At 36.9% G+C, this 25,113-nt stretch overlaps 2 protein-coding genes and 1 pseudogene across 16 annotated transcripts in view; 1 reads left to right on the top strand and 2 right to left on the bottom strand.

Moving 5' to 3' along the window:
• LOC108897097 (very-long-chain (3R)-3-hydroxyacyl-CoA dehydratase 2) overlaps positions 1 to 17,673 on the bottom strand; it is a 78,916-nt gene extending 61,243 nt beyond the window's left edge. Inside the window, 2 exon segments of the mRNA XM_051069772.1 lie at positions 12,541 to 12,658; positions 17,384 to 17,673. Of these exon segments, the coding sequence (XP_050925729.1) occupies positions 12,541 to 12,658; positions 17,384 to 17,658 (393 nt within the window). The 5' untranslated portion in view covers positions 17,659 to 17,673.
• Positions 1 to 25,113, top strand: part of stam2 (signal transducing adaptor molecule (SH3 domain and ITAM motif) 2) — a 50,833-nt gene that overhangs the window by 12,860 nt on the left and 12,860 nt on the right. Inside the window, exons 1-2 of one of the 15 annotated variants that reach the window (XM_051069755.1) lie at positions 23,678 to 23,795; positions 24,853 to 24,961. The exons of 13 other annotated variants lie outside the window; for them this stretch is intronic. Coding sequence is in view for 1 of the 2 variants with exons in the window: in XM_018696520.1 (XP_018552036.1) it covers positions 23,756 to 23,795 (40 nt within the window). In the remaining variant the exon portion in view is untranslated. Of the gene's footprint in view, positions 1 to 23,630; positions 23,796 to 24,852; positions 24,962 to 25,113 lie in introns of those variants that run through there. One more of the 15 variants, XM_018696520.1, reaches the window with a different exon arrangement.
• Positions 4,414 to 9,725, bottom strand: LOC108897096 (very-long-chain (3R)-3-hydroxyacyl-CoA dehydratase 2-like; annotated as a pseudogene).

Raw genomic sequence — 25,113 nt, 5'->3', positions numbered from 1 at the left:
GATTAGCCTCACATAAGTGTCTTCACTTCACTCTGCCATGATCTGGAAACAATTCCAGAGGGCCAAATGCAGGAGTTTAGATCTCCACATGGTTTGGTTAGATCTGGCCTACGAATCTGTTCCACACCAGCTGATCACCTTCGCACTCGATTTCTTTCACATGCCTGCATTCAATGCATTCAATTCAATTCAACTCAATTCAGTTCTTTATTGTCATTGTTAGTTATATCACAGTTATAAGAGCACACTTTCCACTGCACATGCATCAAAAACCTGGTCTCTGCCTACTTCAACAACTTCTATGTCTCCTACACAACCCAGGAAATCACAACTGGTTGGAAGCAGCTTGAGAAGGGAAAAGCAATGGTTTGTTTGATCTCACCCATCCTGTTCACAACAGTCTTTGAAATCATCTTCACTGGTGCAAGACAGATGGTCTGAGGAGTGAGAGCAGAATCAGGACAGTGTTTCCAGCCCTAAGAAGCTACATGGACGATGTGACAACACTCCTGCAAAATGTCCAGTTGGGAATGGTTTTATTTTTCAGCATAATAACAATCCCAAGTATACTGCTAATGTGGTGAAATCATATTTGAAGAGAAAACAGTCATGAACTGGCCTCCACAGAATTTAGACCTGAATATTATAGAGACAGTATAGGATCACCTGTACAGAGAAAGAAACAGAAGACAGCCTAAATCTATGAAGAAGAACCAACCAGTCGAAGTAGATGGCACCCCACCTGAGCCTGGTTCTGCTCGAGGTTTTTGCCTATTAAAAGGAAGTTTTTCCTTGCCACTGTCGCCTAGTGCTTGCTCATGGTGGGATTTGTTGGGTCTCTCTCTGTAAATACCATATTTTAAAGAGTATGGTCTAGACCTGCTTTATATGAAAAGTGCCTTGAGATGACTTTTGTTGTGATTCGGCACTATATAAATAAAATTGAATTGAACTGAATTAAATTGAAGAACTCTGGTAAGTGCTGAGAGAAGCCTGGTATAACATACCAGAAGACTACTTCAGAAAATTTCAAGATGGTCTCCCCAAAAGAGCTCAAGATGTGCTTAGCACCAAGGGAAGTCACACTAAATACTGACTTTTGCATGTAGAGGCAATTTTGTTCTTAAAATTGTGTTGTTGTTTTTTAAAATTTATATATATATTTCCCATATTTCTGTTTGTATCCAATAAAGAGACTGAGAAATACATATGGATGGTCATAAAAGCTTTGTTAAAATAACAAAGCTAGTGGTGAAAGAAAGAAAGAACAAACAAACCAAAAAAAAAAAAAAAAAAAAAAAAAAACCTGTTGCCTGCACACTCATTGTCTGAAAAAAGTGGTATAATGTCCTCTCTGGTTCTGGAGGAGCTTTGGCAAGTTTTAGTAATTAACCCCAAATAATGTAAGAGTGATGGATGGATGGTTGAATCAACAGACAGTCCAATAAAAAGACACAATCAAGTTGCATGATGGAAAATGTAGGGTTCAGTATTTTTGTATCTTTCTGCTTGATGTCCACTTGAACTAATATTTTTTTTTGGTTTGTAATTTACCAGTTCTTTTCTTTTCATTTTTCCCTGTCTATCTATCTATCTATCTATCTATCTATCTATCTATCTATCTATCTATCTATCTATCTATCTATTCATTTTCATTAGAGTCTGAATGCAGGGCAGTGTGGCTAATAGGTTTTAAGATATTTCAGAGTTGGTTTACATCTGATGAAGCTTCTAGCACAGCTAAATTGTACAACAGATAATGTTCCCACCCAGATTACATGGTGCATGAGTAAATGAGTCATCTCTACTTTTAAGGCACACAGAAACCATTAACTGTCCCCCCCCTGAATTATTACAAGTGCACTATCACTCAGGGGCACCAATGTTTCATGTATCAGTGCATGTCAGTTACACACAGTATATGTAATATATAAAGATATTGAGTATTCTTCTCATATTATAGGTTTATTGTAAATATATACTCAGTATCCATACCTGTTCAAAGTATGCTGGCCCCATGCAAAACATTTGTATCAAAACTTTATTAAGTAGAACCAGTTGTGGAGTAACATATGCCATGCTTTTGTATCTTTTCTTTTTTTAAGTCATGTTATAACAAAGATCATCATTCCAGGCATCCAGATTTCATCTTTCATGCAGTTTTACAATGAGCTGCACTTGCACTCCTGCAAGACATTTCCATCAAGTATCCCAAATCATGCTCAAAACCATTCATGGAGAAAAAAAATAGCACAAAGGTTAGACTTGACATTTCAGGCTCTGGCTGCTCACTTTGATACAGAATGAAAGAGTGTTATGATCATGACAGCAGGAAAGAGCAACATAACTGGTGTGCTTTGGAGGAAGATTGAACAAAGAGGCAAGCTGCTTAAAAGATGCAAACTGATGGACATTAGCCTCTTATAGCACAATTTAAAGAAACATTAAAGGGTCAGTTCACCTAGTTTACAAAAAAACTCTGACTTAGCTCTAGTAGAAAAGTATTAAGATTTGTCAAGACATATTTGAGATATCCCTCTCTGAGATTACTACCTCCACTTCAAGACAATTAATGCTAAAGTTAGTTATGTACTCAAACATTAAAGAATTATAGTTAAAAGATTATGACAGCAACAGATGAAAATGACAGCAACAGCAACAGATGAAAATGACATGACTTGTCAGTATCACAGGCATTAATTGCTGCTCTGCTTGACAGGTACATTTTTTCAGCTCTTTAAATGGAAGTTTGGCAATGATTAATCCAAAGTGACTGGTTCTAAAAATAGATGTTCCTCTTTAACTTCTTGAATGTAATTTTTCAATGCTGTGAGCACCAAAACTAAATTCCATTCCCGTCCAATATATTATGATTGAAACAGAAATCTCAAGAGATGAGATTGGGTGTCATATGAAACCAAAACTATCTGTACGGATAGATACCACGAGGGGTATGTGAAAAAATATTATACTTTGAACAGACCATTTAAAGAGCAACATAAGCGGTGGTGATGTTGCTTTTGCTGACCTCAAGTGGTTGAGGTTCTTGCTTTCCGCAGTGGTATAGAAATGTACTCGGAAGGACAGCGGTGCAGCAGAATTACAGTTTAGTTTTTACTAAAAGATGGCAGTATTAGAATGCTTTTCTGCCTGGTGTTATACAGCTGCAACTGTGTCCAACAAAATACCATGCATTCAGGATTACCATTCCAAAATGTAACAAAAGTAACAAGTCTAAAACAAACAAAACACTGTGGAATGTACATCAAATATGACAATTACAAATGAAAAATGGGCCTATTTTTCATCAGGTAATGAAAAGGTGGAACTATTCTGATTCACAGTTCTCTCTTTGTTCTGTGTGTTATTAAATTCACCTTATTGAAAAAGCATGACTACAAACTCACTAACTGAATGAATACCAAGTCTGTTTCTCATAAGTACTATTTCCATGTTGACTCGGACATGTCTCTTAGGAATAGTACTTCAGCCCATATAGCTCTATACTAATTAATGACCACCACTTTTATGTACTAAAGTATAGCGACATCAGTCTGTATCTTAAAATAAAAGTCCACAAAGTTAAACATCGAACACACATTTGGGCTACAGTTCGATTTTGATTGTGTTACATATCAAAGCTTATTTAATCTGATTGTTGTTACTGTAGGTTGTGTTATCTGTTTTGTTTTTTTTTGCTGAAGTGTAATATTATAACATGTCATGATGTTGAATTGTTTTGTGATAAAGGTTTTAAAATCTCCGCTTACAGGACATACTGACCCTTTCATTAATTAGAGATGGGAGAGGACTGAAGACTGTGAGCTTTTAATTTGGATGGTTTGCAAGGTATCACTTTAACTGAGCTAAAATTGCTAAAAGTAGTTACTTTAAATAATTAAAAGAAAGGAAAATGCAATCACCTAAGGAGGTGAGGAACTTGGATGGATGTATGAGAGGAAAAACATGACTTGTCTCTTCACACAACTTGATTTAGGTTAGTAAACATCAAACTATGAGGAACAAAAAGACAGAACTCACAATCATCACTGGGAAACTTGGGGAACTTAAGCATTCAACGAGTCAATATAATCAATGTCAGACCGCTAACAATGCAACTGAGACCCAAGTCAAAACAACATCTGAGCAAACACCAAATAAATAGATAGAACACCATGCAAACACAGAATGAAAAAAAGGTTTATTGGACTAAATTAGGAATGTAGTCCAAGCTTTTGACTGAAATGAATGAAAGAAAAAAAAATCTGGACCCACGGTTTGCACCAACAAACACACTGTAGATGCAAAACCTACAGACAACCTAGTTGTAACACAAGTCTTCACATTATACTTTCTACAGTGTAGTAAAGGAAAACTGCTTATTAAAAAGATGAGACGTAGGGAAGTGAGAAATCTATTTGGGCTTTTTTATAGTGTCTTTTGGAAAGGAGGTTACTGATTCTATTCGTACATGAATTAGTTCAATGCTGTGAATGAGTTCTGCTCACTGGTTAGTTAGCAGCTCAACTGTATCCAAGTCAAAATACAGTTCCTTAGTAGCTGCAAGCTCTCTGACTATACAAAATTAACTGCAGTTTGTTCATTGGAAAAAGAAAAAAAATAAATAACACCAGTTCATTCATAATTTGTGAGCATCTATACAACCAGACAACAGCCGGAAAAAAATGATGTTGCTTGATAAATGGATCATCTGCCAGGTCAGTTCTGGCAGTTTGAAAACTGGTTTAGTGTGTCAATAAGCAGACATGATTAGTTCCTCTTCTCTTGGTTGTTTTGGTTTCTTTTCCCCCTCAATGAGATCTGTCTGAATACTATTCAGCTCACTCCACTTTGCTGTAGTCCTCTACATGGCCCAGCACCTTCTTTCTCTGTCGTATCATGTGGAAGTAAAGCTGGGGGAAGACTGGGGAGGGGGCAGAGGAAGATCAGGATGAGAAACTTTAACATCAAACAATAACAACAACTGGATTTTTAGAACTTTGCAAAATACCTCTACAAAATTGCACCAAAGAAAAGACATGGAGGGACTGTCTTCTAGTTACAATCTCCATCAGTGGTCAAATTCAAAAGAATAATGCCAGGTAAAGACATTCCCTTGTGTTCAGTCTCAAAACATCTTTAGGCCATGTTACATTTTCTCTAAATTATGACATAAAGATCTTGTAATTATGAAAATGTCTCCAATTTTTCTTTTTTTCTCTTCACTGTATATTTGTAATTTAAAGCACATTTGCAATGTTCATTGTAACTACAAAAGGGGAAAGAAGTAACATCTGCCTGTTGACTTACGGGGAATGTAGGAGATCATGATTAAGATGAGGAAGGTGTAGTAGTCAAAAGAGAAGTTGTACTTGTTGGGGAGAGTGACAGAGTACAGGCCTGTCTTCTGCACATATGGCAGGGCTGCATAGATAGTCAGCAGTTCCCCAGTCACTCCCATGGGGTACAGCACAATGAAAAAGGTGTACCTGCAGCCACAGGGGTTTGTGAGAGAGAAGGAAAGGGAGAGAAATAATAAGTCATACAGCTTCATTTTTCATTATTTCTGCAACAAGGGGGTGGGCAGTATAGCTGGTATAAATAGCAAAACACTGAGGGAGATATGCATGATATGGATTTAACTTTTTGCTGTTTGCGCCACAAGCATCAGTGCAACATACTCTATGTTAGCCAGCGCAGCTCTAAATTTAAGCAATGATGCTGTAAAATATCTGTAAAAATTTGAACATACACTTATGCTTTCCATGAAAACAAACACATTATCCTGCTAAAAAATGTGGGTGAAGAACAATCCAAATGAAATGATGAAGGAAGTGGTCTAAAAAAGCACTTCATTCACAGTTCAGATAAGGTTTGGTTAAAAAAAAATGTATACATGGAGCAGAGGAGAATAAAAAGTTGTTGCCTGAGGTAGCATTACTAGAAACATAGTATGAGTATGAGGAATGTTTGAGAATGTGCTCAGGCTCTGACACAAGTTATTCAATTATGCACTGATAAGACTTTTAAACACCATAACGATGGATTTAAGTTGAGGTATCGTGCCCATTCTAACAGACAGACACATGTTAAAGTAATAATGAAAAGGCTGCCAAACCACAGAAAAAATCCCAAAGTGGAGCAAATAAATGAAACTATATTACATTATGACATCCAAACTCTAAATATACTGTGATATAAATATTAGACCATATGATGTGCTGCTTGATAAAAATGCAGATAAAAAGGATACAATAGTGCGACTGCAGGCATGCTTCTAAATTTTCAATCCTAGAACTTTTGAGGGATCAAGCTTGCAATTAAATATGAGAGATACACTGTGGTGCTTTTCTTCTACAGAAAGAATAAAAGAGAGAAACTTCTGTCTCTTCTTAAGCGAGCACTCCCAACCCAGTGACTGTCTTCTCTGATCCTTCACTGGATTTTCCACAGGTGCATGACCAATTTTTCTGTCTCTCAGGGTGCAACTCTAACTGAGTCAAATACCATTAAAGCTGCAAGCAGCGTTGATTGGGCCCTTGCAACCCTGTGGCTGTGGGGTTGCCACAGGTTGACTCAGTACAAATGAGCCAAAAGTCACTTACTGCGGCCATCAGTTGCACATTTCCATCACGGACAAAGGCAGCCATCACCTTTGTGATATTAGTGCTTGTCTGGCCACATTTGAGGTGAATCAGATCAACACACTTGGATGAAACACATCATTTCCTGTTGTCAATAGGTAGCACTATGACTATACCTATATACTGGAATGTAGATGTGTTCAGCACAAGCCTTTTTTCAAACCTGTGAAATTTAGGGCAGATTGGACGAAGTATGTTTGAGTTAGAGCAAATTAAATGCAACTTCCTGTTTCAGGGTGAAATTTGAGGTGCCGCCACGGCCACGCCCTTCAATATTCTGTAAAGCTTTTGATAACTTTAAGTCACAAACTTTTTAAGAGTATCCTGACCAAGTTTGAGGTCAGTATGATAAAATTGAAGGAGTCTGATCCCCAAATGGCAAACAATAAGCCATGTCTGCATATTCAAGTCAAAATAACTGACTTCCTGTTGGGTTTAGAGGATGGCTTTTTTGTAAGTCTTGGTATGCTACATAACTGTGCCAAATTTCATACCTGTGTGTTGTGTTGAGTTATATCAGTTTCCTACTTCAAGACAAGACATCAAAATTTGAGTTGCTGCCAGGCACACACCCACATCCACGCCCATATGTTCATAATCGAATATTGGCATATAGATGTACTCAGGACAGGACCCTTGTGCTGCCCTCATTATATGTGTCCTGTATATAACTTGACAGCCAGCTAAACGCCTTCCTAACATCAAGACTCTGAAGACAGTCTTCCCGTTGTCCACAGGTTTATTGAAGTTGCAAGGAAAGCGTGAAACTAAACAAGATACAAAAAAACATAATCAATACTGTGCCTGTTTTTAACATACAGATATGCACAATGTAAATAGACTCAATCTTTCTGTGACAGGTTTCTTTAAGTATTTTACTTGTCTTTTTTATAATATCATATAATACATGAAATAACATTTTAATATGTAACCAACTGTAAAAAATAATTTTTAATTGTAATCACGCTCATATGAACTCACAATGGTCTAGCAACAGTGTAGAAACTGAGAATAGCCATCGCAGTAGCTTTCTAGCAGTTAACTTCACAAAATACAACACTTCCCCAAAACAATGATCCGCGACAGTAGTTAAGAATAAAACAAACTTGCACATACCCACAATGCTACCAAAGGCATAAGATATATGCAGATGTCACTGGATCAACTCAGATGAATAAAACAACAGCTTCCTGAGACATGCTTGGTTACTTCCTTGTTTCTGGTCACATGACATAGCTCCCTGTCACTTACTCCCCCAGTTTCTTAAAGCGACCACAACAAACACAGGAATGCATAAAAAAGACTTTCATTATTTCAAATATGTTAACTAAACAACCCTTGTCAACATGAGAAGTCTGGCGCAGATCGGACAAATGAGTTAAATCAACTTCCTGGTTCCTGGCAAAACATCAAGATTCGCACGGCTCCACAGGCATGCCCTTCAACAAATCACTACGATTTTCACAATAAGGCATCATGAAGGCCTTAAGGTGTTCCTGACTGCTAGTAACAGCGCATCAAAGTATTAAATATGTCATTTCCTGTTGCCAGTAGGTGGCGCTATAACGTTACACAAATATTGACATGTGGGTGTGTTCAGGACAGGACCATTATCAAGCCTGTGAAATTTGGGGAAGGTTGGACAAATTATTGCTGAGTTACAGCAATTAAAATTAAATTAATTACATTTTTTTTTTAAATTTATATTATTCCAAATTTTGTCCACCTGAGCCCAATGGAGAGGTGCTTTTGAATGTCTTCAGGGGGCGCTATAGAGTCATTTTACACTATACCCATAATGGCTCGTGTACAAACTTTCATGAGTTTTTGAGCATGTTTAGGCCCTCAAAAAGGCAATTCATCTGCTATGATAATAATAATCAGAGCTAATAATCTTTTGGAATGCAATAGGGTCCTCACAACCTTGGTTGCTTGGGCCCTAAATATAGCGACAGGCTCATTTGCTAGCAACAAAGACCGCAGGGAAGAAGGCACTTAACAACTGTTGCCTTGGTTGTAGATGCACCCATCAGGCAGACAAAGAGATTTTATGGTGGAAACAGCACATTTTGTGTAGGTTTGATGGTTTTTTGTTAAAAAAAAAACCTAATCAGTGTTAGGAGTAATGCCTTCAAAGAATGATGTGCTGCTGTGATTTTTAGGGCCCTCTTTGACCTTTTCATTGTTTTAGTATATACAAATAGCTATAAGTGTCTACAACAGTCACACATCCAATTTAATTGGAAATTCACTATAATATTCACTTAGACACAAATGTCTCCTCCTCTGACACCACTCTCAGGTTAGGGTTTTTCCTACCTTGCCCATTTGATGAGGTATGGCAGGTGGTTGAGGAGGCTGAAGTGTAGAAAGAGTAGCGGATGATCTCTGTGACGGTCCAGGCTGTGACAAATAGTAGCACACTGTCTTCGCTCTGCACCTGCAAAACACACAAAGGATGATGGGAGGGGGACTGAGGAACAGACAGGTTTGCATCATGCTGCAGTAGTTACTCTATTGTAGGCTAATTTAGACTTTTCATCACAGAACCATGCTGTTTGTTCAAGAAGCTCAGAGATCAGATCACACTGCAGGCTGCTGGTCACTATCCTCAGATATTAGGTTAAAACCAATGCAAATATGATGTTAAAAGAAAGGCACTCCCCTCATCACACACTCACAGTTTCCATACACATTCACATAGAAGGGGATGAGAAAAACGTGAGTACAGCATCATACAACAGAAACACACAGAAGAAACAAAACATTTAAAACATAAAATACAAATGTTCATTCACTCTAATAAAATTTCATTCATTTTCATTCCTGCACCCTAGAGCAAGACCATCTGACGTTACTTACACATTTCCTCCTCTCCAAACTAATCCAATCCAATCTATTAACAGGGCAAACAGTAAATCAACTGGTCAATTTTGAACATGAAGTCATGGAACTATTTACCCTGCTATGTGATTCATACTAAGTGAATTAGACAGGCTGTATAATGTAGTGACTAGAGGGAAACCCATCTTACCCTGACCTGCTGTGTGTGACGGCCCACGTGAGGAAGACCCGGGACATGACCTGGAATCGGTCAGGACAACAGAGGATGGTACAATTCCTGGGATATGACACAAAGGACAAACACTTAATAAATGGGGATGGAGGACGTCTTAATCTTTGCTGCACAAAAATGACCATATGAATTCATTAATAATGAACAAATTATTAGGAGCCCTGGTTCTTTTACAACAAGTGATGACCCCTTTCAATTCACTGGATCATTATGGAACCTGGCACTGACCACTGAAAGAACTGAGTTTCAGCCAAAAATATTCAATCCACAGTAAATATTGTTTCTAACGCACAGTTGTAAATTGTAAATATGCAATTTTCATCAAGCCCTTACAAATGGTTAAATAAAAATAGAAAGCTGAAAAAGAATTGGAAAAGACATTGTGTGTAGTTATGTGTAGGTATACAGGTAATAAAAATAATGGTTATCAAGGAATGGATTGCTTGACTCTGAAAAGAATATTCACTAAAAGCATGTGAAAAAAGGAAATAGTGGAAGTGATATTGAAAAATTGGGAAAAAGCTACATTGCCGGTGAGGTTTTTAAAACTGACTAAAACTGAGGCTGCTTATTAGTAACTATATTACATATTACAATGTTTACAGTGAATGATTTGATGAATACTGTATGAGCTCTCAGACAGATCCACTCAAAAAGACACTCATGAATGTCGATGCTTTTACTGGCCACCAGAGAGGAATCTATTGTGTGTGCATGTGTGTGTTCACTCTGAGTGGACAGTGGAAAGGTCAGCAGCTTTAGCTTCAAATCCCAGATAATGGAATGGACTGTGAACCACGGTGAGGCAGCTGGTGAGAGCTGCTATCTCCTCATCACATTGACACCATGAGAGCCAACAGCTTCTCCGCTCTCTCTTTGCCAAACACTTAAAATATGATAAGGCTCTGTTTGTCTATACATGTGTACATCTGAGATACAACTACAATATCGATATATATAATAACTACGATATCTGCTACTCCTCAAACAAACCAAATGACAACTGGCCATCTATCATTTTTTTTTTTAGATCAGTCAAAATTATACTTTCAGATTCTCAGTTATAATTCTGAATAGTCAAACTAGTTGTACATGATGTGGCTAGCACAAAGCTTTACAAATTATATTAAGTCAGGGCAATGAATAGCTGTGGTCTCAAGAGAGAAAACAAGACCCCTGCATAATTTTAACTATTTGACATTTGATATCTACAGCTTCATTTTAATTAGACTGATACATCAAGTTGTATTTCAACCTGTTGCAATGATAACTAAAGATAAACTACCTCAAAATTAGATTTGTTGAATCATAATTCTTTTCATAGCCTCTCGATTATCTTAAAAGGACTTTTTGACTATCATTAAATGTAATTTGAATTGTATAATTTGACTTAAATCTCTGGTGTTTGGTTTGGGTAAGATTTGGTGACTGCAAAGGCAGCAATATATGACTCACATAATTTGGATCTTCATAAAACATTCAGTGAGCCCTCCTGCTGTGCATGGGAGCATGTGCTCCACATTTTTCCTGCACACTGTCACCTGTCAGTATGTCTTTGTTAAATTTAACCGATTCCGTATAATAAATTTGGCTGCGAATAGTTATATTTAAAGTGGAGATATATGGAATTCATGTCTCAACAATTCATCTTTAGTGTAGATATTTTAGAAAAATGGTTTCATACAACCTAATGTCACAAGTACTTAAATCATAATATCCAAACTGGAATTACAGATATCTTAAATGAACATTTGAGAGATATAGCACAATGTGAATATGAGTCAATCTATATTGACACCGAGATTTTACTGGGTAACAAGAGAGCAGTGTAGGTGAGGTGTAGGCTGAAGAGAGACTCACCCACAGCACAGTGCAGTATCTGTGAAATGAAAAGATAACAGAAAGTTTCTCAGTATGGCTCTGGGAAAAGAGCACAGGACAGCTCATTGTAACTTGTATGTATGGTTTGTGGTTTATATTTTCTTCTTTTCCATGCATTCCTGGATTAATGTGGCAAAACTACTCTAGTTTTAAACATTATTAATTTCCCATTAATATTTCTCAAGGCATACCTAAAAGGATTTTTTTGAATACACTGAAATTCATAACACAAAAGTTGACTTGGTATTTCTAAATAATGTGCCATGTGTGTGTTAATACACTTTTAATTCTCAAACTTACACTGCTAAGATCAACTTAATACCACAGTGCCTGTAATGTTCAGTTTGTACACAGATTATTTCATGAATGGAAGATACTGATGTTAGACAAAACTAAGTCTCCTGTTACTCAACTACAGTCTACAGTGTGTCTGGACAGGATAACTAGAACACCTCATGTTGCCCAGCCTCTGCCCTATGTGACACGTGTGTCAGCCCAACATACCAGTTTGATATGTTACAGAGGACATACCAAACACTGTATAGATAACAGGCCTGTGAAATCCACTGCACATCCAGACCTGAATCCAACACTCATCCAGCTTTTAATGACTTGATGCTTTTTCTAGCAGTTAAAAAAGTCAAGGATTAATAAGTAAATCAAATTTTCACTAATCAATTTATCCATTAAGCAATATGAACACAAACAGCCAAATGCTGACAGTGGGTAGATTAAATACTTTAATAACAGATAAATCAAATGTTAACATTAATGATGGATTAATGAAAATAAAAATGATGGTTACATTCCCAATATCTGCATATATAAACTGGATGTTGTGTGCTCATTAGAGAAATGACAGCTGTCTACTGTATTTGACAAAATGTGTTGCGATATTTGATTCTATTAACATCCCCCAGCTCTTTGTGCATATCTCACCTCCAGGATAGCTCCAGTCTGAAAGAACTTAAGAGGCTTCTCTATGGAGTAGTACAGCCCATGGTAACTTCCTCTGGCCAGGTAAGCTCTGACCAAACCCACAGCTATCACCAGCCACCTGGACAACAGAGTAAAAAAAAATCTCAGAATAGTCATTGCAAAAAACTTAAGATCTAAGATTGACCAGATGATCTTATGAGGGAAACAGGAATCTGTGTTAGACTTGTGTGCAATTTCTGTTTTAAGTGAAAAATGTAGTAAAAACAGAAGGTTGTATGATGGATAAGTGTGTTTCAGTGAAGAGCTGATGAGTGTAATTTATAAAGTGAGTCTTTAAATAGTGGCAGCCTCTCTAAGGCAACATTAACATCAAGCTTAAGGAAATTTGTACAGTTTGTAGGAAAATTTGAAATTTTGACAAGATCCTTGGATACTGGATTGTTTTTAAAAACATTGTTCAAATTAATGTTTATTTTTGACTTTAACTGGTCAAGACCTGCTTTTTCCCCCAGATACTGGATTTCTAAGAGCTAACCTACTGAAATGTAAAATAAATAAACAAATAAATTCAATATATAAAATAAATTCAATATACCCTTCCAAACATACCAAAACATTATTTTTTTAAAACATTTTTGTCAAGAAAAATATGTATTGAACAGGATATCTTACAGTTAAACAAGAAACTTAACTTGAAAATGTATGTATTTGCAGTGTGAATGCTGCAGCAATACTTAAGCAATATAAACTGCAAAAATAATAATAAAATTAATAAAAAAAATAATAACATAAAAATCTTCTGTTGCCACAAAACCCAGTTTCTTGCAGTGTTTTCCTTATTGTAAACTAAATTCCAGTTCAAATGTAAAAATAAAATCTTTCTTGCTGTTATTATCTTATTCTGCAGACTGCAATGCAAAGGATACCGTATTGGCCATAATATAAGGAAGTATTTATCTCCTGGTACATTATGTTTCCATTGAATACAACTGATATCTTTGTTGAATGGTATTTTAGAGTGTTGTGTTCTGGATAGTTTAGCCTAATTATGTTGCTTAGCTAGCAAGTGTGTCAGTCCGTGTATAGTGAGTGTTTCCAGAGTTAATAAGCCTTAAGAGTCTTTGGTTAGTTCAGTTTAACCTGCAGGAGTTTGTGGAGCTGCTGTAACACGTTCTGCTGGTAAATAAGTCAGACAGCTGAGAATTACAGCTGTTACAGATGATGAGTCTGAAAAAAATTGTCAGAGAAAACAATTATGCAAGAGGAATAAGAGAGAGAGGGGGATCGACTCGCTACAGTCACTCAGTCTGCTGATTAGTTTTAACTGGGAAAGCGAGCGGTCTACAGATTGACTGAACAGAACCTGTAACAGCCAGATGCTGTTACATTGTCAGAGGCTGTGGGAAGATGAGAAAGTTGCAGTTCAAATCTACTCACTTTAATTCCTCTTTTATCAGTGTTATTTAGTATGGCACACAGTGCAATCACTCACAGAAGTATAAAGTATTACCTCACACACAAAGCTCACTTCATCAGTAACATCATGACACGGTACATTGTTACACCCCTAGTAATCACCCTCACTAAAACACCACAAATCTCCTAAACATTTTTAACAGATTTAAATATCAGAAGATTAAAGTCTTCGCAACACTTTGAGCCAAAAATTGAGTGTGTAGCAGCCAATAATGTAATACCTGCCAATAACGTGATAATTTTGGCCATTTTGAAAGTAATAAAGCCAATAACACAATAACTTGCCAATAACGTAATAACTTGCCAATAATGTAATAAAGTTTTTGAGCCAATAACATAATAATAAGTTATAATAATAAGTTATTACATTATTGGCTGGTTATTACGTTATTGGTCTAGCATTTAAAAAATCCTTTGAAAATGTAATAACTGCAGCCAATAATGTAATAATATATGTATCATTTTTTTATTTCTATTTTCTGGATAGAAAGTGACATATACACACACACACACACACACACACACACACACACACACACACATATATATACAGGATGGCTCAGAGGTGCAATTAGTTGAAGTTGTGAAGAGACCATGTAGAAATGTTGCACATTCGCAGGGAAATATTGTATTTTGCAGCACCCAAATTTGACCACTACCCTTTGCTTGTCATGGTTGAGGATCCTGGCAATGAGCCTGGAGTTCAATACCTACCTCCAGAGATCTTATCAAGAATTACTGAATTTTCTCTCAAGCAAGATATGTCAATGCTTGGGACATTCAATCAAGTCTCACTCTTATTCCGTGAACTGTCTGCACCATTCCACCCCAACCTACAGTACTGTGCAAAAGTTTTAGGCACTAAAGGTAAAGTGAGGATGCTGTCAAAAGCAAACAGAAAAAACCTAATCAAATCAGTATTTCCTATTATTATTATTCCTATATAAAGTTTGTTTTTTTTTTACAACAAATAATTGTCAAATTTGCAACTTCTTGCAACCATAATTAAGGAGAGAGAGTGTTGCATAGTACTTATCTTTGATGAATGAATATGACAACTATGCCATCCACTATACCTATTTTTGATGAGCAAACTGCACAAAAACTGCAAAAAAATCTTTTATTTACAAGAAATGCAGTCCTGTTTACGTGTTATTACATTATTGGCTGCAGTTATTACATTTTCAAAGGATTTTTTTATGCTAGGCCAATAACGAAATAACCAGCCAATAACGTAATAACTTTTTTTATTGTTAATTATTGGCAAAATGTTATGTTATTGACTCAAAAACGTTCTTACATTACTGGCAAGTTATTATGTTGTTGGCTTTATTACATTTAAAATGGCCAAAATTATTACATTATTGGCAGCTATTACATTATTGGTTGAGAGTTGAGCTGAACTCCCAGGATCCCATTCATTTTTTAATTGATAAAAACATTTAAATAAAATCACCCATAAATAGCAGAAAAAAAGTTGAATACAAGCAGAAATGTCCAGAAAAAGCTGAACATTTTGATACCTGAATTGTGCCTGTAGCACAAAGCGTACAGGAGCAGTTAGCTACCAGAAAAGGTACAGTAAAACAACAGTAAAGATTTGAAGAACAATAGTGCTGTAGCATTCACACTAATAGGGCCAGTTCAGCAGAAACTGAGTAGGCCTGCTTAGCTGCTATGACAGCATTTGAATGCAGACACTGAATATGAATAGCAATAACATGCATGTACAACACCCTAACTTGTACTCAATACAAAGCAAGCGCTGTATGGCCCATCGACACTGAGCGGGACACAATGTGACCTAACTGGTTGGAACAATGAGCAAACAACACCCACCATTCAATTGTGCAACAGTCCAAAAATCAGCGCAATAAAACATGCACACAGATTTCTCTGTTTATGGTTCAAGATAATGTAATCAGATAACTGTAATCATTCAAAATGCAAAATGCAGTCCAATAAAATTCATTTGAAAAGTTATTTCTAGATGACTCTTGACAAACAAACAATCTCAGTGCATAGCTATATCTAACCACAGCTTCTCATTGATTGTACAATTTACAGTACAGTTTGTACAGGGAAGCATAAATATGCTGAATCATTATTGATCTGAACTTGTGTTACAGGGCTTACAATATGGAAAGACAGAGTTTTTGGAACTGTTCATATTGCAGCCTGGTATGAGCAGTTTCTACAACTTTATATAAAACTGTCCTCCAATAAAACCTTTTTAATGAAAATTGCGACCCATTCCAATCCCTGCTCCATTATTTATCTCAGAAAATTTAATGTACTCTTTCTCTACCCTTTGTTATTTAATTTGTACATATGAAATGGAGCACTGCAATGCAACACTTTCCTGCAAGGGATTAATAAAGAATTCGGATTCTGATTCATTATTGATTAATCTGTTGACCAATAAACAGTTTATTCTGTGAAATGTCCAAAAAAAATTCTTGTCACAAGCTTGGAAAGCCCAAGACGACACCTTAAAATGTCTTGTTTTGTCCACTAAAGATTTTCTCTTTAAAATTATATCATCATCATAATAATGAAGCAGCAAAAAGCAGCATATTCTCACTTTTGAGAAGTCTGCAAATATTTTACATTTTTGCTTCTTAAAGAACGTAACTGATTATTCCATTACCAACATTGCTGCAGATTTTTTTTTTTTTTTTTTTTTGGTTTGTTTTTATGCATCAACTGACAGACTGTGTCTGTTTTAGTCCTAACTTTTTTCTTATTTGGACAAAATGCCATCTTAATTTAAGTCTTATTGTTATTACATGTACAAGGTAAAGCACTTTTACAAAGACTTTAACCTTCGGTTTATTGATTTGATTTTGTTTTCATAAGTTCTAGCATTCCTACCCCCCACCTCCCCAATATTTTTCATATTCATATGTCATTTATTTAATTTTAACTTGTGTAAACAAATATAATTCAAACTCGGTCGTTGCCTTGAATGAAAACCCACGCTTTCTGAGGGAAAAAACACTGACAGCAGACAATAAACCAGCTGTCTTTATATGCCTGTATTGTTTAGGGTGGCGACCACTTAATGTGCACGCCAGGTGGCTGTCTGTTGATCATCTAACGTTAATCTGTATAAGCCGCTGGACCTCGGGAAGCAAATTCAAATTTCTTTCACTGCACAGCAGCATGCTAGCAGTGTTTCTAATAATAATTGCGTACAATTATCAATTTATTGAACCAAAAATAACACTGCTATCACAACGGGGAAATCTTGCTCCCATTATTTAGTCCTGATTTACTCAATACCGCGCGCGCACGAACATGAACACACGAACACACATACACACACAACAGCAGCAGCATTAGCACGAGGAAACACGCTACATACCCCGCTGTCATAACAACGTTGTAAATGACCAAGTAGGCCGTAGCCAGGGCACCGGGTCCTTTCTTCTTCTTCGGGGCCACATCGCTGTGAGCTGCCTTGCTGGTCCCCGGAGCAGCTGCCGACATGACTGCAACCCTCAGCGGTCTTTGGTCGTGGACAACGGCGGCTGTCAGGTTCACCGAGTCAGGAAATAAACGGGAGAGCACACCCGGAAGTGTCGCCCTGAAGCGAGATGGATCACTCTTCCGTAATTCCGCTTTAGCTTTCAGACACATTCACTCAAATATCACCTCAAAACGGTCCATTCAGTGTGTGGCTTTATTTATTTCTTAAAAATATTTATTCAGACTATCTATATTCGCGAGAAAAAAAATCTGGCTACCCCGTCCCCCGGGTGCCCGCGGACTAGAATAGACTGGTAAAGCGGTACCTATCTTGAAGGTTGTAGTCTTTGTCAATTCCTCTAATTGTAGAGGGACACTCTTTGAGAGGCGCGCCCCCTAAAGTGCGTCCCATACATAGACTAGACAGTCTACCGTTCCATTTACTTAGTTGGCAGTTTATTAGGTACACCTATCTAAAACAAATACGGTCTCACACAACAATCCTGCTCTTAGTCCTACCTTCATGACGGTAATAATGCTCGGTTTCTGTTAAAACTGCTGATAAATGTTAACTAACTTCCTAAATGGCCCTGGGGCAATTTTTTTTTTAATCCCCACTGTACATGTCAGTCCCATCAGGCACCCAGAAACCGACCAGTACTCTAGAGCTGAGATGATTAGTTGATTAACTGATCAGTCGATTGACTAGCAACAATTTTACTTTTTTTTAAAGCAAAAATGCCATACATTGCCAATACAATGCCATTACAACATAAGTTACAACATCCCAGATAGTAGTATTTGTTGTTGGTTTCTGTAGTTTTCTATGATAGTAAACTTAAACTCACATTTTCTCTGTGTTAATTACTTAAAACAGACAAAACGTAAGCAATTTGTTTAAAAATAAATAAATAAAAATTTAAACAAATTAATAGACCCCAGAACCTGAGATTCCCCAAACCCACAGGTTCATTTGATTTTGGCAGTTTGATGAGCCACAAATGTGTTAAGTTGCACCACTTAAGTACAATATCCATTAAGGTGAAGATTAGCTAAGTTTCTGGCTTTGGAGGGGCCCTGTGTCAAATTTTTATTATTTTAATTTATATTGTCTTCGTGTGGAGCATATTCCTAAATACAGTCCGGGAATATTGGTGTAACCCCCATAGATTTAAAAATGAAAGTGACAGCTTTAAAAGTATAATCACTGTTAAATTTCAAATCTCAAATGTGCTCAAATATAACCAACACTTCTGTGACTAAACTTGACATTATGGGGGAAAAAATTGTGCCTCATGTTCCTCTTTTCCCCACTAGATGTCAGATGTCACTTGTATAAACCAATGATTGAATGGAGCTCAGTTCACGTCAGTTCACGTCGAAAGTAAGGACGTTGAGACTCTTCAGTACAGACAGAAGCTTACAGTCAGTGGTAATTACAAGGTCGGACCTGCTCAGTGAGGATGGCTTGATTGAGGTGTACTCGGTTACAAAGAAAGCGCCAATAAAAACGGTGACCGCAAAACTGATGTTACTACAGGTTTGTATAGATATAACTGCTCGACAGATAAGATAACTATGATGTATGAAGAATCTTTTGAATTAATTTTATGCCATGCCACGAGCCGCCATCAAAGTTGTTCATAAAGTGTTAGCAGCCAACGCTAATCTTAAATGCTGCAAGTGCAGTTGTACCATGCCATGCAAATTACCGTGCTGAAACTTTCGTCTAGTATAGGGCACAGGTTTTGTGTTGTACTGACTATAAATAGAGGATTGCTCAGTGTATAGAAAACACTGATGGTACTAATGAAAAATGTATATTACTTTATGCTAACATATCACAAATAACAAGTGATAATGGCTAATGGTCGTTAATCCTTGATTGTAAGTTCACTGTATCACTTTCTATATCACTTTCTATATTTTGATATATTTTTATTTTTCATCTAATTATTTTTATTCTTTTGGCTTTTTATATGTATCTGTCATTCTAGAGCTGCTAAATAGCATTTCATTGTTTTGGAACAGTGACAATAAAGACTTCTGTTCTATTCTATTTTTATGTAATAACTTTTTTATTTTTAATGCAACTTATTTTACACATTTCTGGATATATACCTGGCCATTATTTTTGTCTGAGCTTTTCAGAATCAGAATCAGAATCCTTCCTTGTGGTAAATTGTTGGATTGCAGTGCTCCATTTCACAAGTACAGATAAATAAAGAGGAATAAAATAACATAATGAAACATACAAATAAAATAAAATTGTGATATAACCCAATCTTCAAAATATAAAGAAATATACCTTATATATAAATATACCTTAATATACTTTGTTAATATTTACAGACATTTACATTATTTAAATTAAATTGTGCAGATAAAATTATACACAGAATAGATAGATTTGCGTTTATTGCACATGTGTGTCTCCTAAGACAGGCTGAATCTTAGAGGGAGAAGTTGAACAAGTTAATAGCCACCGGCAGGAATGATTTCCTGTGGTGCTCCGTGGTGCATCGTGGAGGGATGAGTCTGTGACTGAATGTGCTTCTTCAGCTGACCAGCACATCATGGAAAGGGTATGAAGGGTTGTCCAATATAGTCCTTATACTGGACAACATTCTTCTCTCTGACACTACTGTCAGAGAATCCAGCTCCCCTCCCACAACGTGGCTGGCTTTGTGAATGAGCTTATTAAGTCTGTTAGCGTCCTTCACCTTCAGTCTGCTGCCCTAGCACACAACAGCATAAAGGATGGCACTGACCATCACAGACTCATAAAACATCTGCAGCATTGTCTGGCAGATGTTGAAAGACCTCAGCCGCCTCAGAAAATAGAGACGCCTTTGGCCCTTCCTGTAGAGGGCGTCTGTGTTTTTGGTCCAGTCCAGTTTATTGTCCAAGTACACCTGTAAGTACTTGTAATCCTCAACAGTATCCACACTGATCCCACGGATGGAAACGGGAGTCACTGGAGCCCTAATTCTCCTTATGTCCACCACCAGTTCCTTAGTCTTTGCCATGTTGAGCTGCAGATGGTTCTGCTCACACCAAGTGACAAAGCTTTCCACCACAGCCCTGTACGCAGTCTCCTCATCCTTGCTGATACATCCAACTACTGCAGAGTTATCAGAAAACTTCTGAAGGTAGCAGGTCTCTGTGCAGTAGCTGAAATCCGTGGTGTACATGGTGAAGAGGAAGGGAGAGAGGATGGTACCCTGCGGAGCCCCAGTATTGCTAATCACACTGTCTGACCTACAGTGCTGCAGGCGCACGAAGTGTGGTCTGCCAGTCAGGTAATCCACAATCCAGGACACAAGGGGGGCATCCACCTGCATCTTTGTCAGTTTCTCACCCTGGTGGTGTTGAACGCACTGGAGAAGTCAAAAAACATGACCCTCATAGTCCTTGGGTCCAAATGTCTGACCATGGGCCGCAGCTGAACCAGGATGAGTCTCTCCAGGGTCTTCATGATGTGTGAGGTCAGTGCCACAGGTCTGTAGTCCTTGGAGCGTCTTTGGCACAGGAACAAGGCATGACGTCTTCCACAGCACCAGGGCCCTCTGAAGACTCAGGGTCAGGCTGAAGACATGGTTGTCCTGTTGGAGTTTCCACTTCTGACCTTATTTGTGTTTGTCACAGACAGCTATAAGGATTTGATTGAAAAAAATCAAACAAACAAACCAAAAAACCCCACCTTCCTCAGGGATGAGGATGTGGCAGTTGAAAGGAGAAGAAGAAAGGTGGTTGTTTTACACACACACATATATATATATATATATATATATATATATATATATATATATATATATATATATATATATATATATATATATATATATATATATACACATACATACATACATATATATATATATATCTTACTTCTCTTGCTGACCGGAAAGATGAAAGGGATACACACATCAAATCCAAGACATATCTTTCTGATATTTTGAAAGACCCTAAAGACAGCACATTAAGAGACATTCCTCGTGGTATATAAGAGATGATAAAATGTTATTGTGGAGAGTGACAGGCAACATTAAGCACCTCTCCAAACAAGTTCTAAAGGTAACAATTTTATTATCTTACTCCTGACATACAAGGTCCATTGATAATCAAGGCACCTATCAAAAGCACTGTTGGTGCATGTGGTTTGCATTTACAACTACAGAAATAAAGTCAGTGGTAAACTAGACTAGTGTATTTTTTCAAATTATTCTGCAAGCTACTTAGTAAGCTTGTATTTCTGTCTTTTTTAGTGCATTTTGATCACTTTAGACAAATATATACAATAAAACTTCATTTTTGTACCTGAATTTTTGTGTTTATCTTTTGGAATACTGCATTTTACCAGTAAACTACTACTGTGGTATTTATTTTTATATAACAGACTTTGGAATAAACATGGACACTAACAAACTAAGATACAGCACATTTCAATACACATTTCAATACACATTTCTAATTTTGGTATTCCAGCTATTACAGTAAAACAATGTGAAATGCATTTTTTTATTTTGTACAATTACTGTCATTCTGTTGAAAGTGAATCATTACATTGAAAGTACACATGGTAGGTACCAGGTACTAGTACAGTTAAATCCTGTCTCTCTATATATTATTTGGAAGTGGAATCACATACTCTGTCTCTTGATTGGATTAAAACACATTTCCTGTAGAACATATCTGTGGGCACTGCATATACATTCTCGGATTCTACCACCTCAGAAACTAGCAAGTGGGAGCAATGTTCAGTTGACTGTCCCTGCAGAACTATCTACCAGTCTTCATGAGCTCAGTGTATTGATAAATGCTCTGTTCTGAATACTTAGAACTACATAGAACTACCAAAGAATTCTGCATAATCGTCCATCCTGTAATTCCACAGTTGAATTTATACATTTTTTTTAGAGTTCTGCTACTACTTAAATGATAGAATATGCCTTTTATAATAAAACAATGGTAACATATATTCTGTCTGACTTTATCACCCAGCAGGTCTTTGATAGCGAGTTTTTGTAACATTGACAGTTTGCTATGAAAGGAGTTGCCAAAAACCCTGACATTTTCATTCAGGTTAGTTAAACTGCAAGTTGATCAGAAAAAAATGTTTTTAACCCCATTGTTAACATTTGCTATATACTTTTCTGCTTTTTGTCTTAGACTCCTCTGTTAAAGAAATCTTTTAACTATTTGCTTATATACATGTGTCATTCAATGGAAGTATTGTAACAGAGTGCGATTAAATGATTCAAAGGTAAAGGTTGATGTGGCTCACAGAGGCCCCCAGTCCCCAACACTTGTTGCAATATGTGTCATCAGATTAATTAATATTGAATGTCATAGTTGCTGCACCATATAACATCTCAAATTGCATAGTGAACTTTTTTAGAGCTCTTTCTGTTTGTTCAATATCACAACATTTCACCTTTTCTCCTAAAAGACTGCATAGCAAATACTAACAGAAAAAGATGGCTCCAGAATTTCTTCAGTAAAACCCCATTCAGTACAGGCAGAGCACAGAATAAGAGGGATGACCTCCACTCTGAGGCTTTCCAATATTTCCTGTCTGCCACAGATCATGGTACTCTAGTTATCACAACAGGGTGTTGGTGTGATGTACAAGACCACCATTTAAACAATTAACATACATGTATGTGGCCATAACACTGTTCACAAACCTGCAAGCATTATCTGGGTTCCCTGGATTTGCACCAGCCTTCCACCTGCAGCTCTTGGTGATGACAGAAGATGATCTTGTCTGGATGCTGCAGGTGGAGGTGGTGCAGGTCCTCCTTCATTGCTGCAACAAGGGTGTAGCTGTCGCCAATGATCCAGCCCATGGCTGATGATAAAAAACAAAAAACAAAACAAAAGAAAAAACAAATAAACAAACCAAAACACTGTAATGGGCAGAAATGATTTTTTATTAACAGTATGGCATAAACAGAGTTGTAAAGTGCCAAGAATTGTGTTGAATATTTTTTTTATGAATTAATGTAAATATACTGAACTTTCAATTATTAAAAAGTATTTAACTGATTTAAATCACTAAACGTATTAATAACTTACTTGCCCAATGCTTGCCGATATTTAAAAAGATTTTTCAGGCATTATTGAAGGCAGCCAAGCTCCCGGAAGAGCAACTGGTGCGAATTTAATGGACAAGGAAGAGATACTTGTTTAGGTTAAACGTCAGACTACAGTATACACATTTTTTTCTGTCGTCAAATAGTCCAACTCTTTTAAAATTTTTAGAATGCCTTTATTTGCCCAAAATCCATTTGACCAAGATGTTGGTAAGTGAAATTGTATTTCTTTGGTGTATTCAGTAGCTAACGACAGGGCCAACAGCACTTGGAGCTAACGTTAGCTTAGCTTCAGTTCTCTAGTTTAGTCATTACAGACATGATTTGGTAACAACAACCTCACGTCTCAGTCTCACTTTGTTAATGTGTCGCTCACAAGCTAACAGATTGTCAACAACTTCAACAAGTTTATTATTTGCTAGGATAAGCGACAGTTTCGTAACTAACTTTGGGGCTGATAACATAAAAACCGTGACTAGCGAAAGTATACGATCACCAGAGGCCTGTACTACGAAACAAGTTCAATATACCCAGGATATCTTTTCGTTATGTGGCTGCACTAAACCTAACAACCACAGCTAAGCGGTCTTACGACGCTGGTTATCAACTCATTAAGTCAACCCAGGATTTCCTGATCGTTCATGTGAAAGAGCAGTTAAAAGCAGCTTTGTCAGAACCATGAGTAAAGTACCTAATATTATATGAGATGTAATGCTGATAGTTGCATGTCGTTTCGGTTCTAGCGACGTCCAAAAATGACATTTAACAAGGTGAAATGTGAACAATATGACCACATGACTAGAATAGAAACACTAGAATTAATTTCCAATTATCAAAGTCACGCTGAGGATTTATTGTGAATAAGTTCATAAATGCTTTTTACTCACTGAGTGAGCGTTTTTGCTTTTATTTGATGATGATTTATTCTGAGTTACTATGAGTATGTAATGCAGATAAACAGTGACAGTAAAGTCAGTCATACTGTTTCTGCTGCCAAAGCACAGAGGAGAGAGTTAATGTCTGAGGTCGATCTGACTGAAATGTTCATTTTTAATCGTGGTAAATATTCAATACTTCGTGGATAAAAGCATCTTTGTTCTATCAAAATAATGTTATGTCAGTATGTGATCATTTAGTGTGATAAACCGTTCGTTAGAAGTTTTGTTGTAGACACAATGGAAAGACTGGAACAAAACGATTCCACTGAGCTATAAAAACATCTATTTATTGATTATTTGTCACTTTATATTAAACTCTGTCCCTGTAGGGACCCTGCAGAAAAGATGACGCTAGTTTTCCAGTGATCTGATTGGTCAGTGGTTGGGCTGTTGACAGGTTTTGATCTGATCCTCTGAAGTTAACCTGCTTCGGAGCAGGTAAGCCGTTCAGCATCAGTTACCATGGCGATTTATTGCGGTAGGAAGCGAACCACTGTCGTAAGACTGAAAACCCAGAGTTAAACCCGAAGTTACCTCGCTCACCGCAAATTCTGCTTCGTAGTACAGGCCTCTGATCTCAAATATAGTTG

This window comes from Lates calcarifer, linkage group LG1, assembly GCF_001640805.2.
Source record: "Lates calcarifer isolate ASB-BC8 linkage group LG1, TLL_Latcal_v3, whole genome shotgun sequence".
Classification (NCBI taxonomy): Eukaryota; Metazoa; Chordata; class Actinopteri; family Centropomidae; genus Lates; species Lates calcarifer.
Note: the sequence above shows the minus strand (reverse complement) of the source record. Positions and strands in the feature narration are given on the sequence as shown.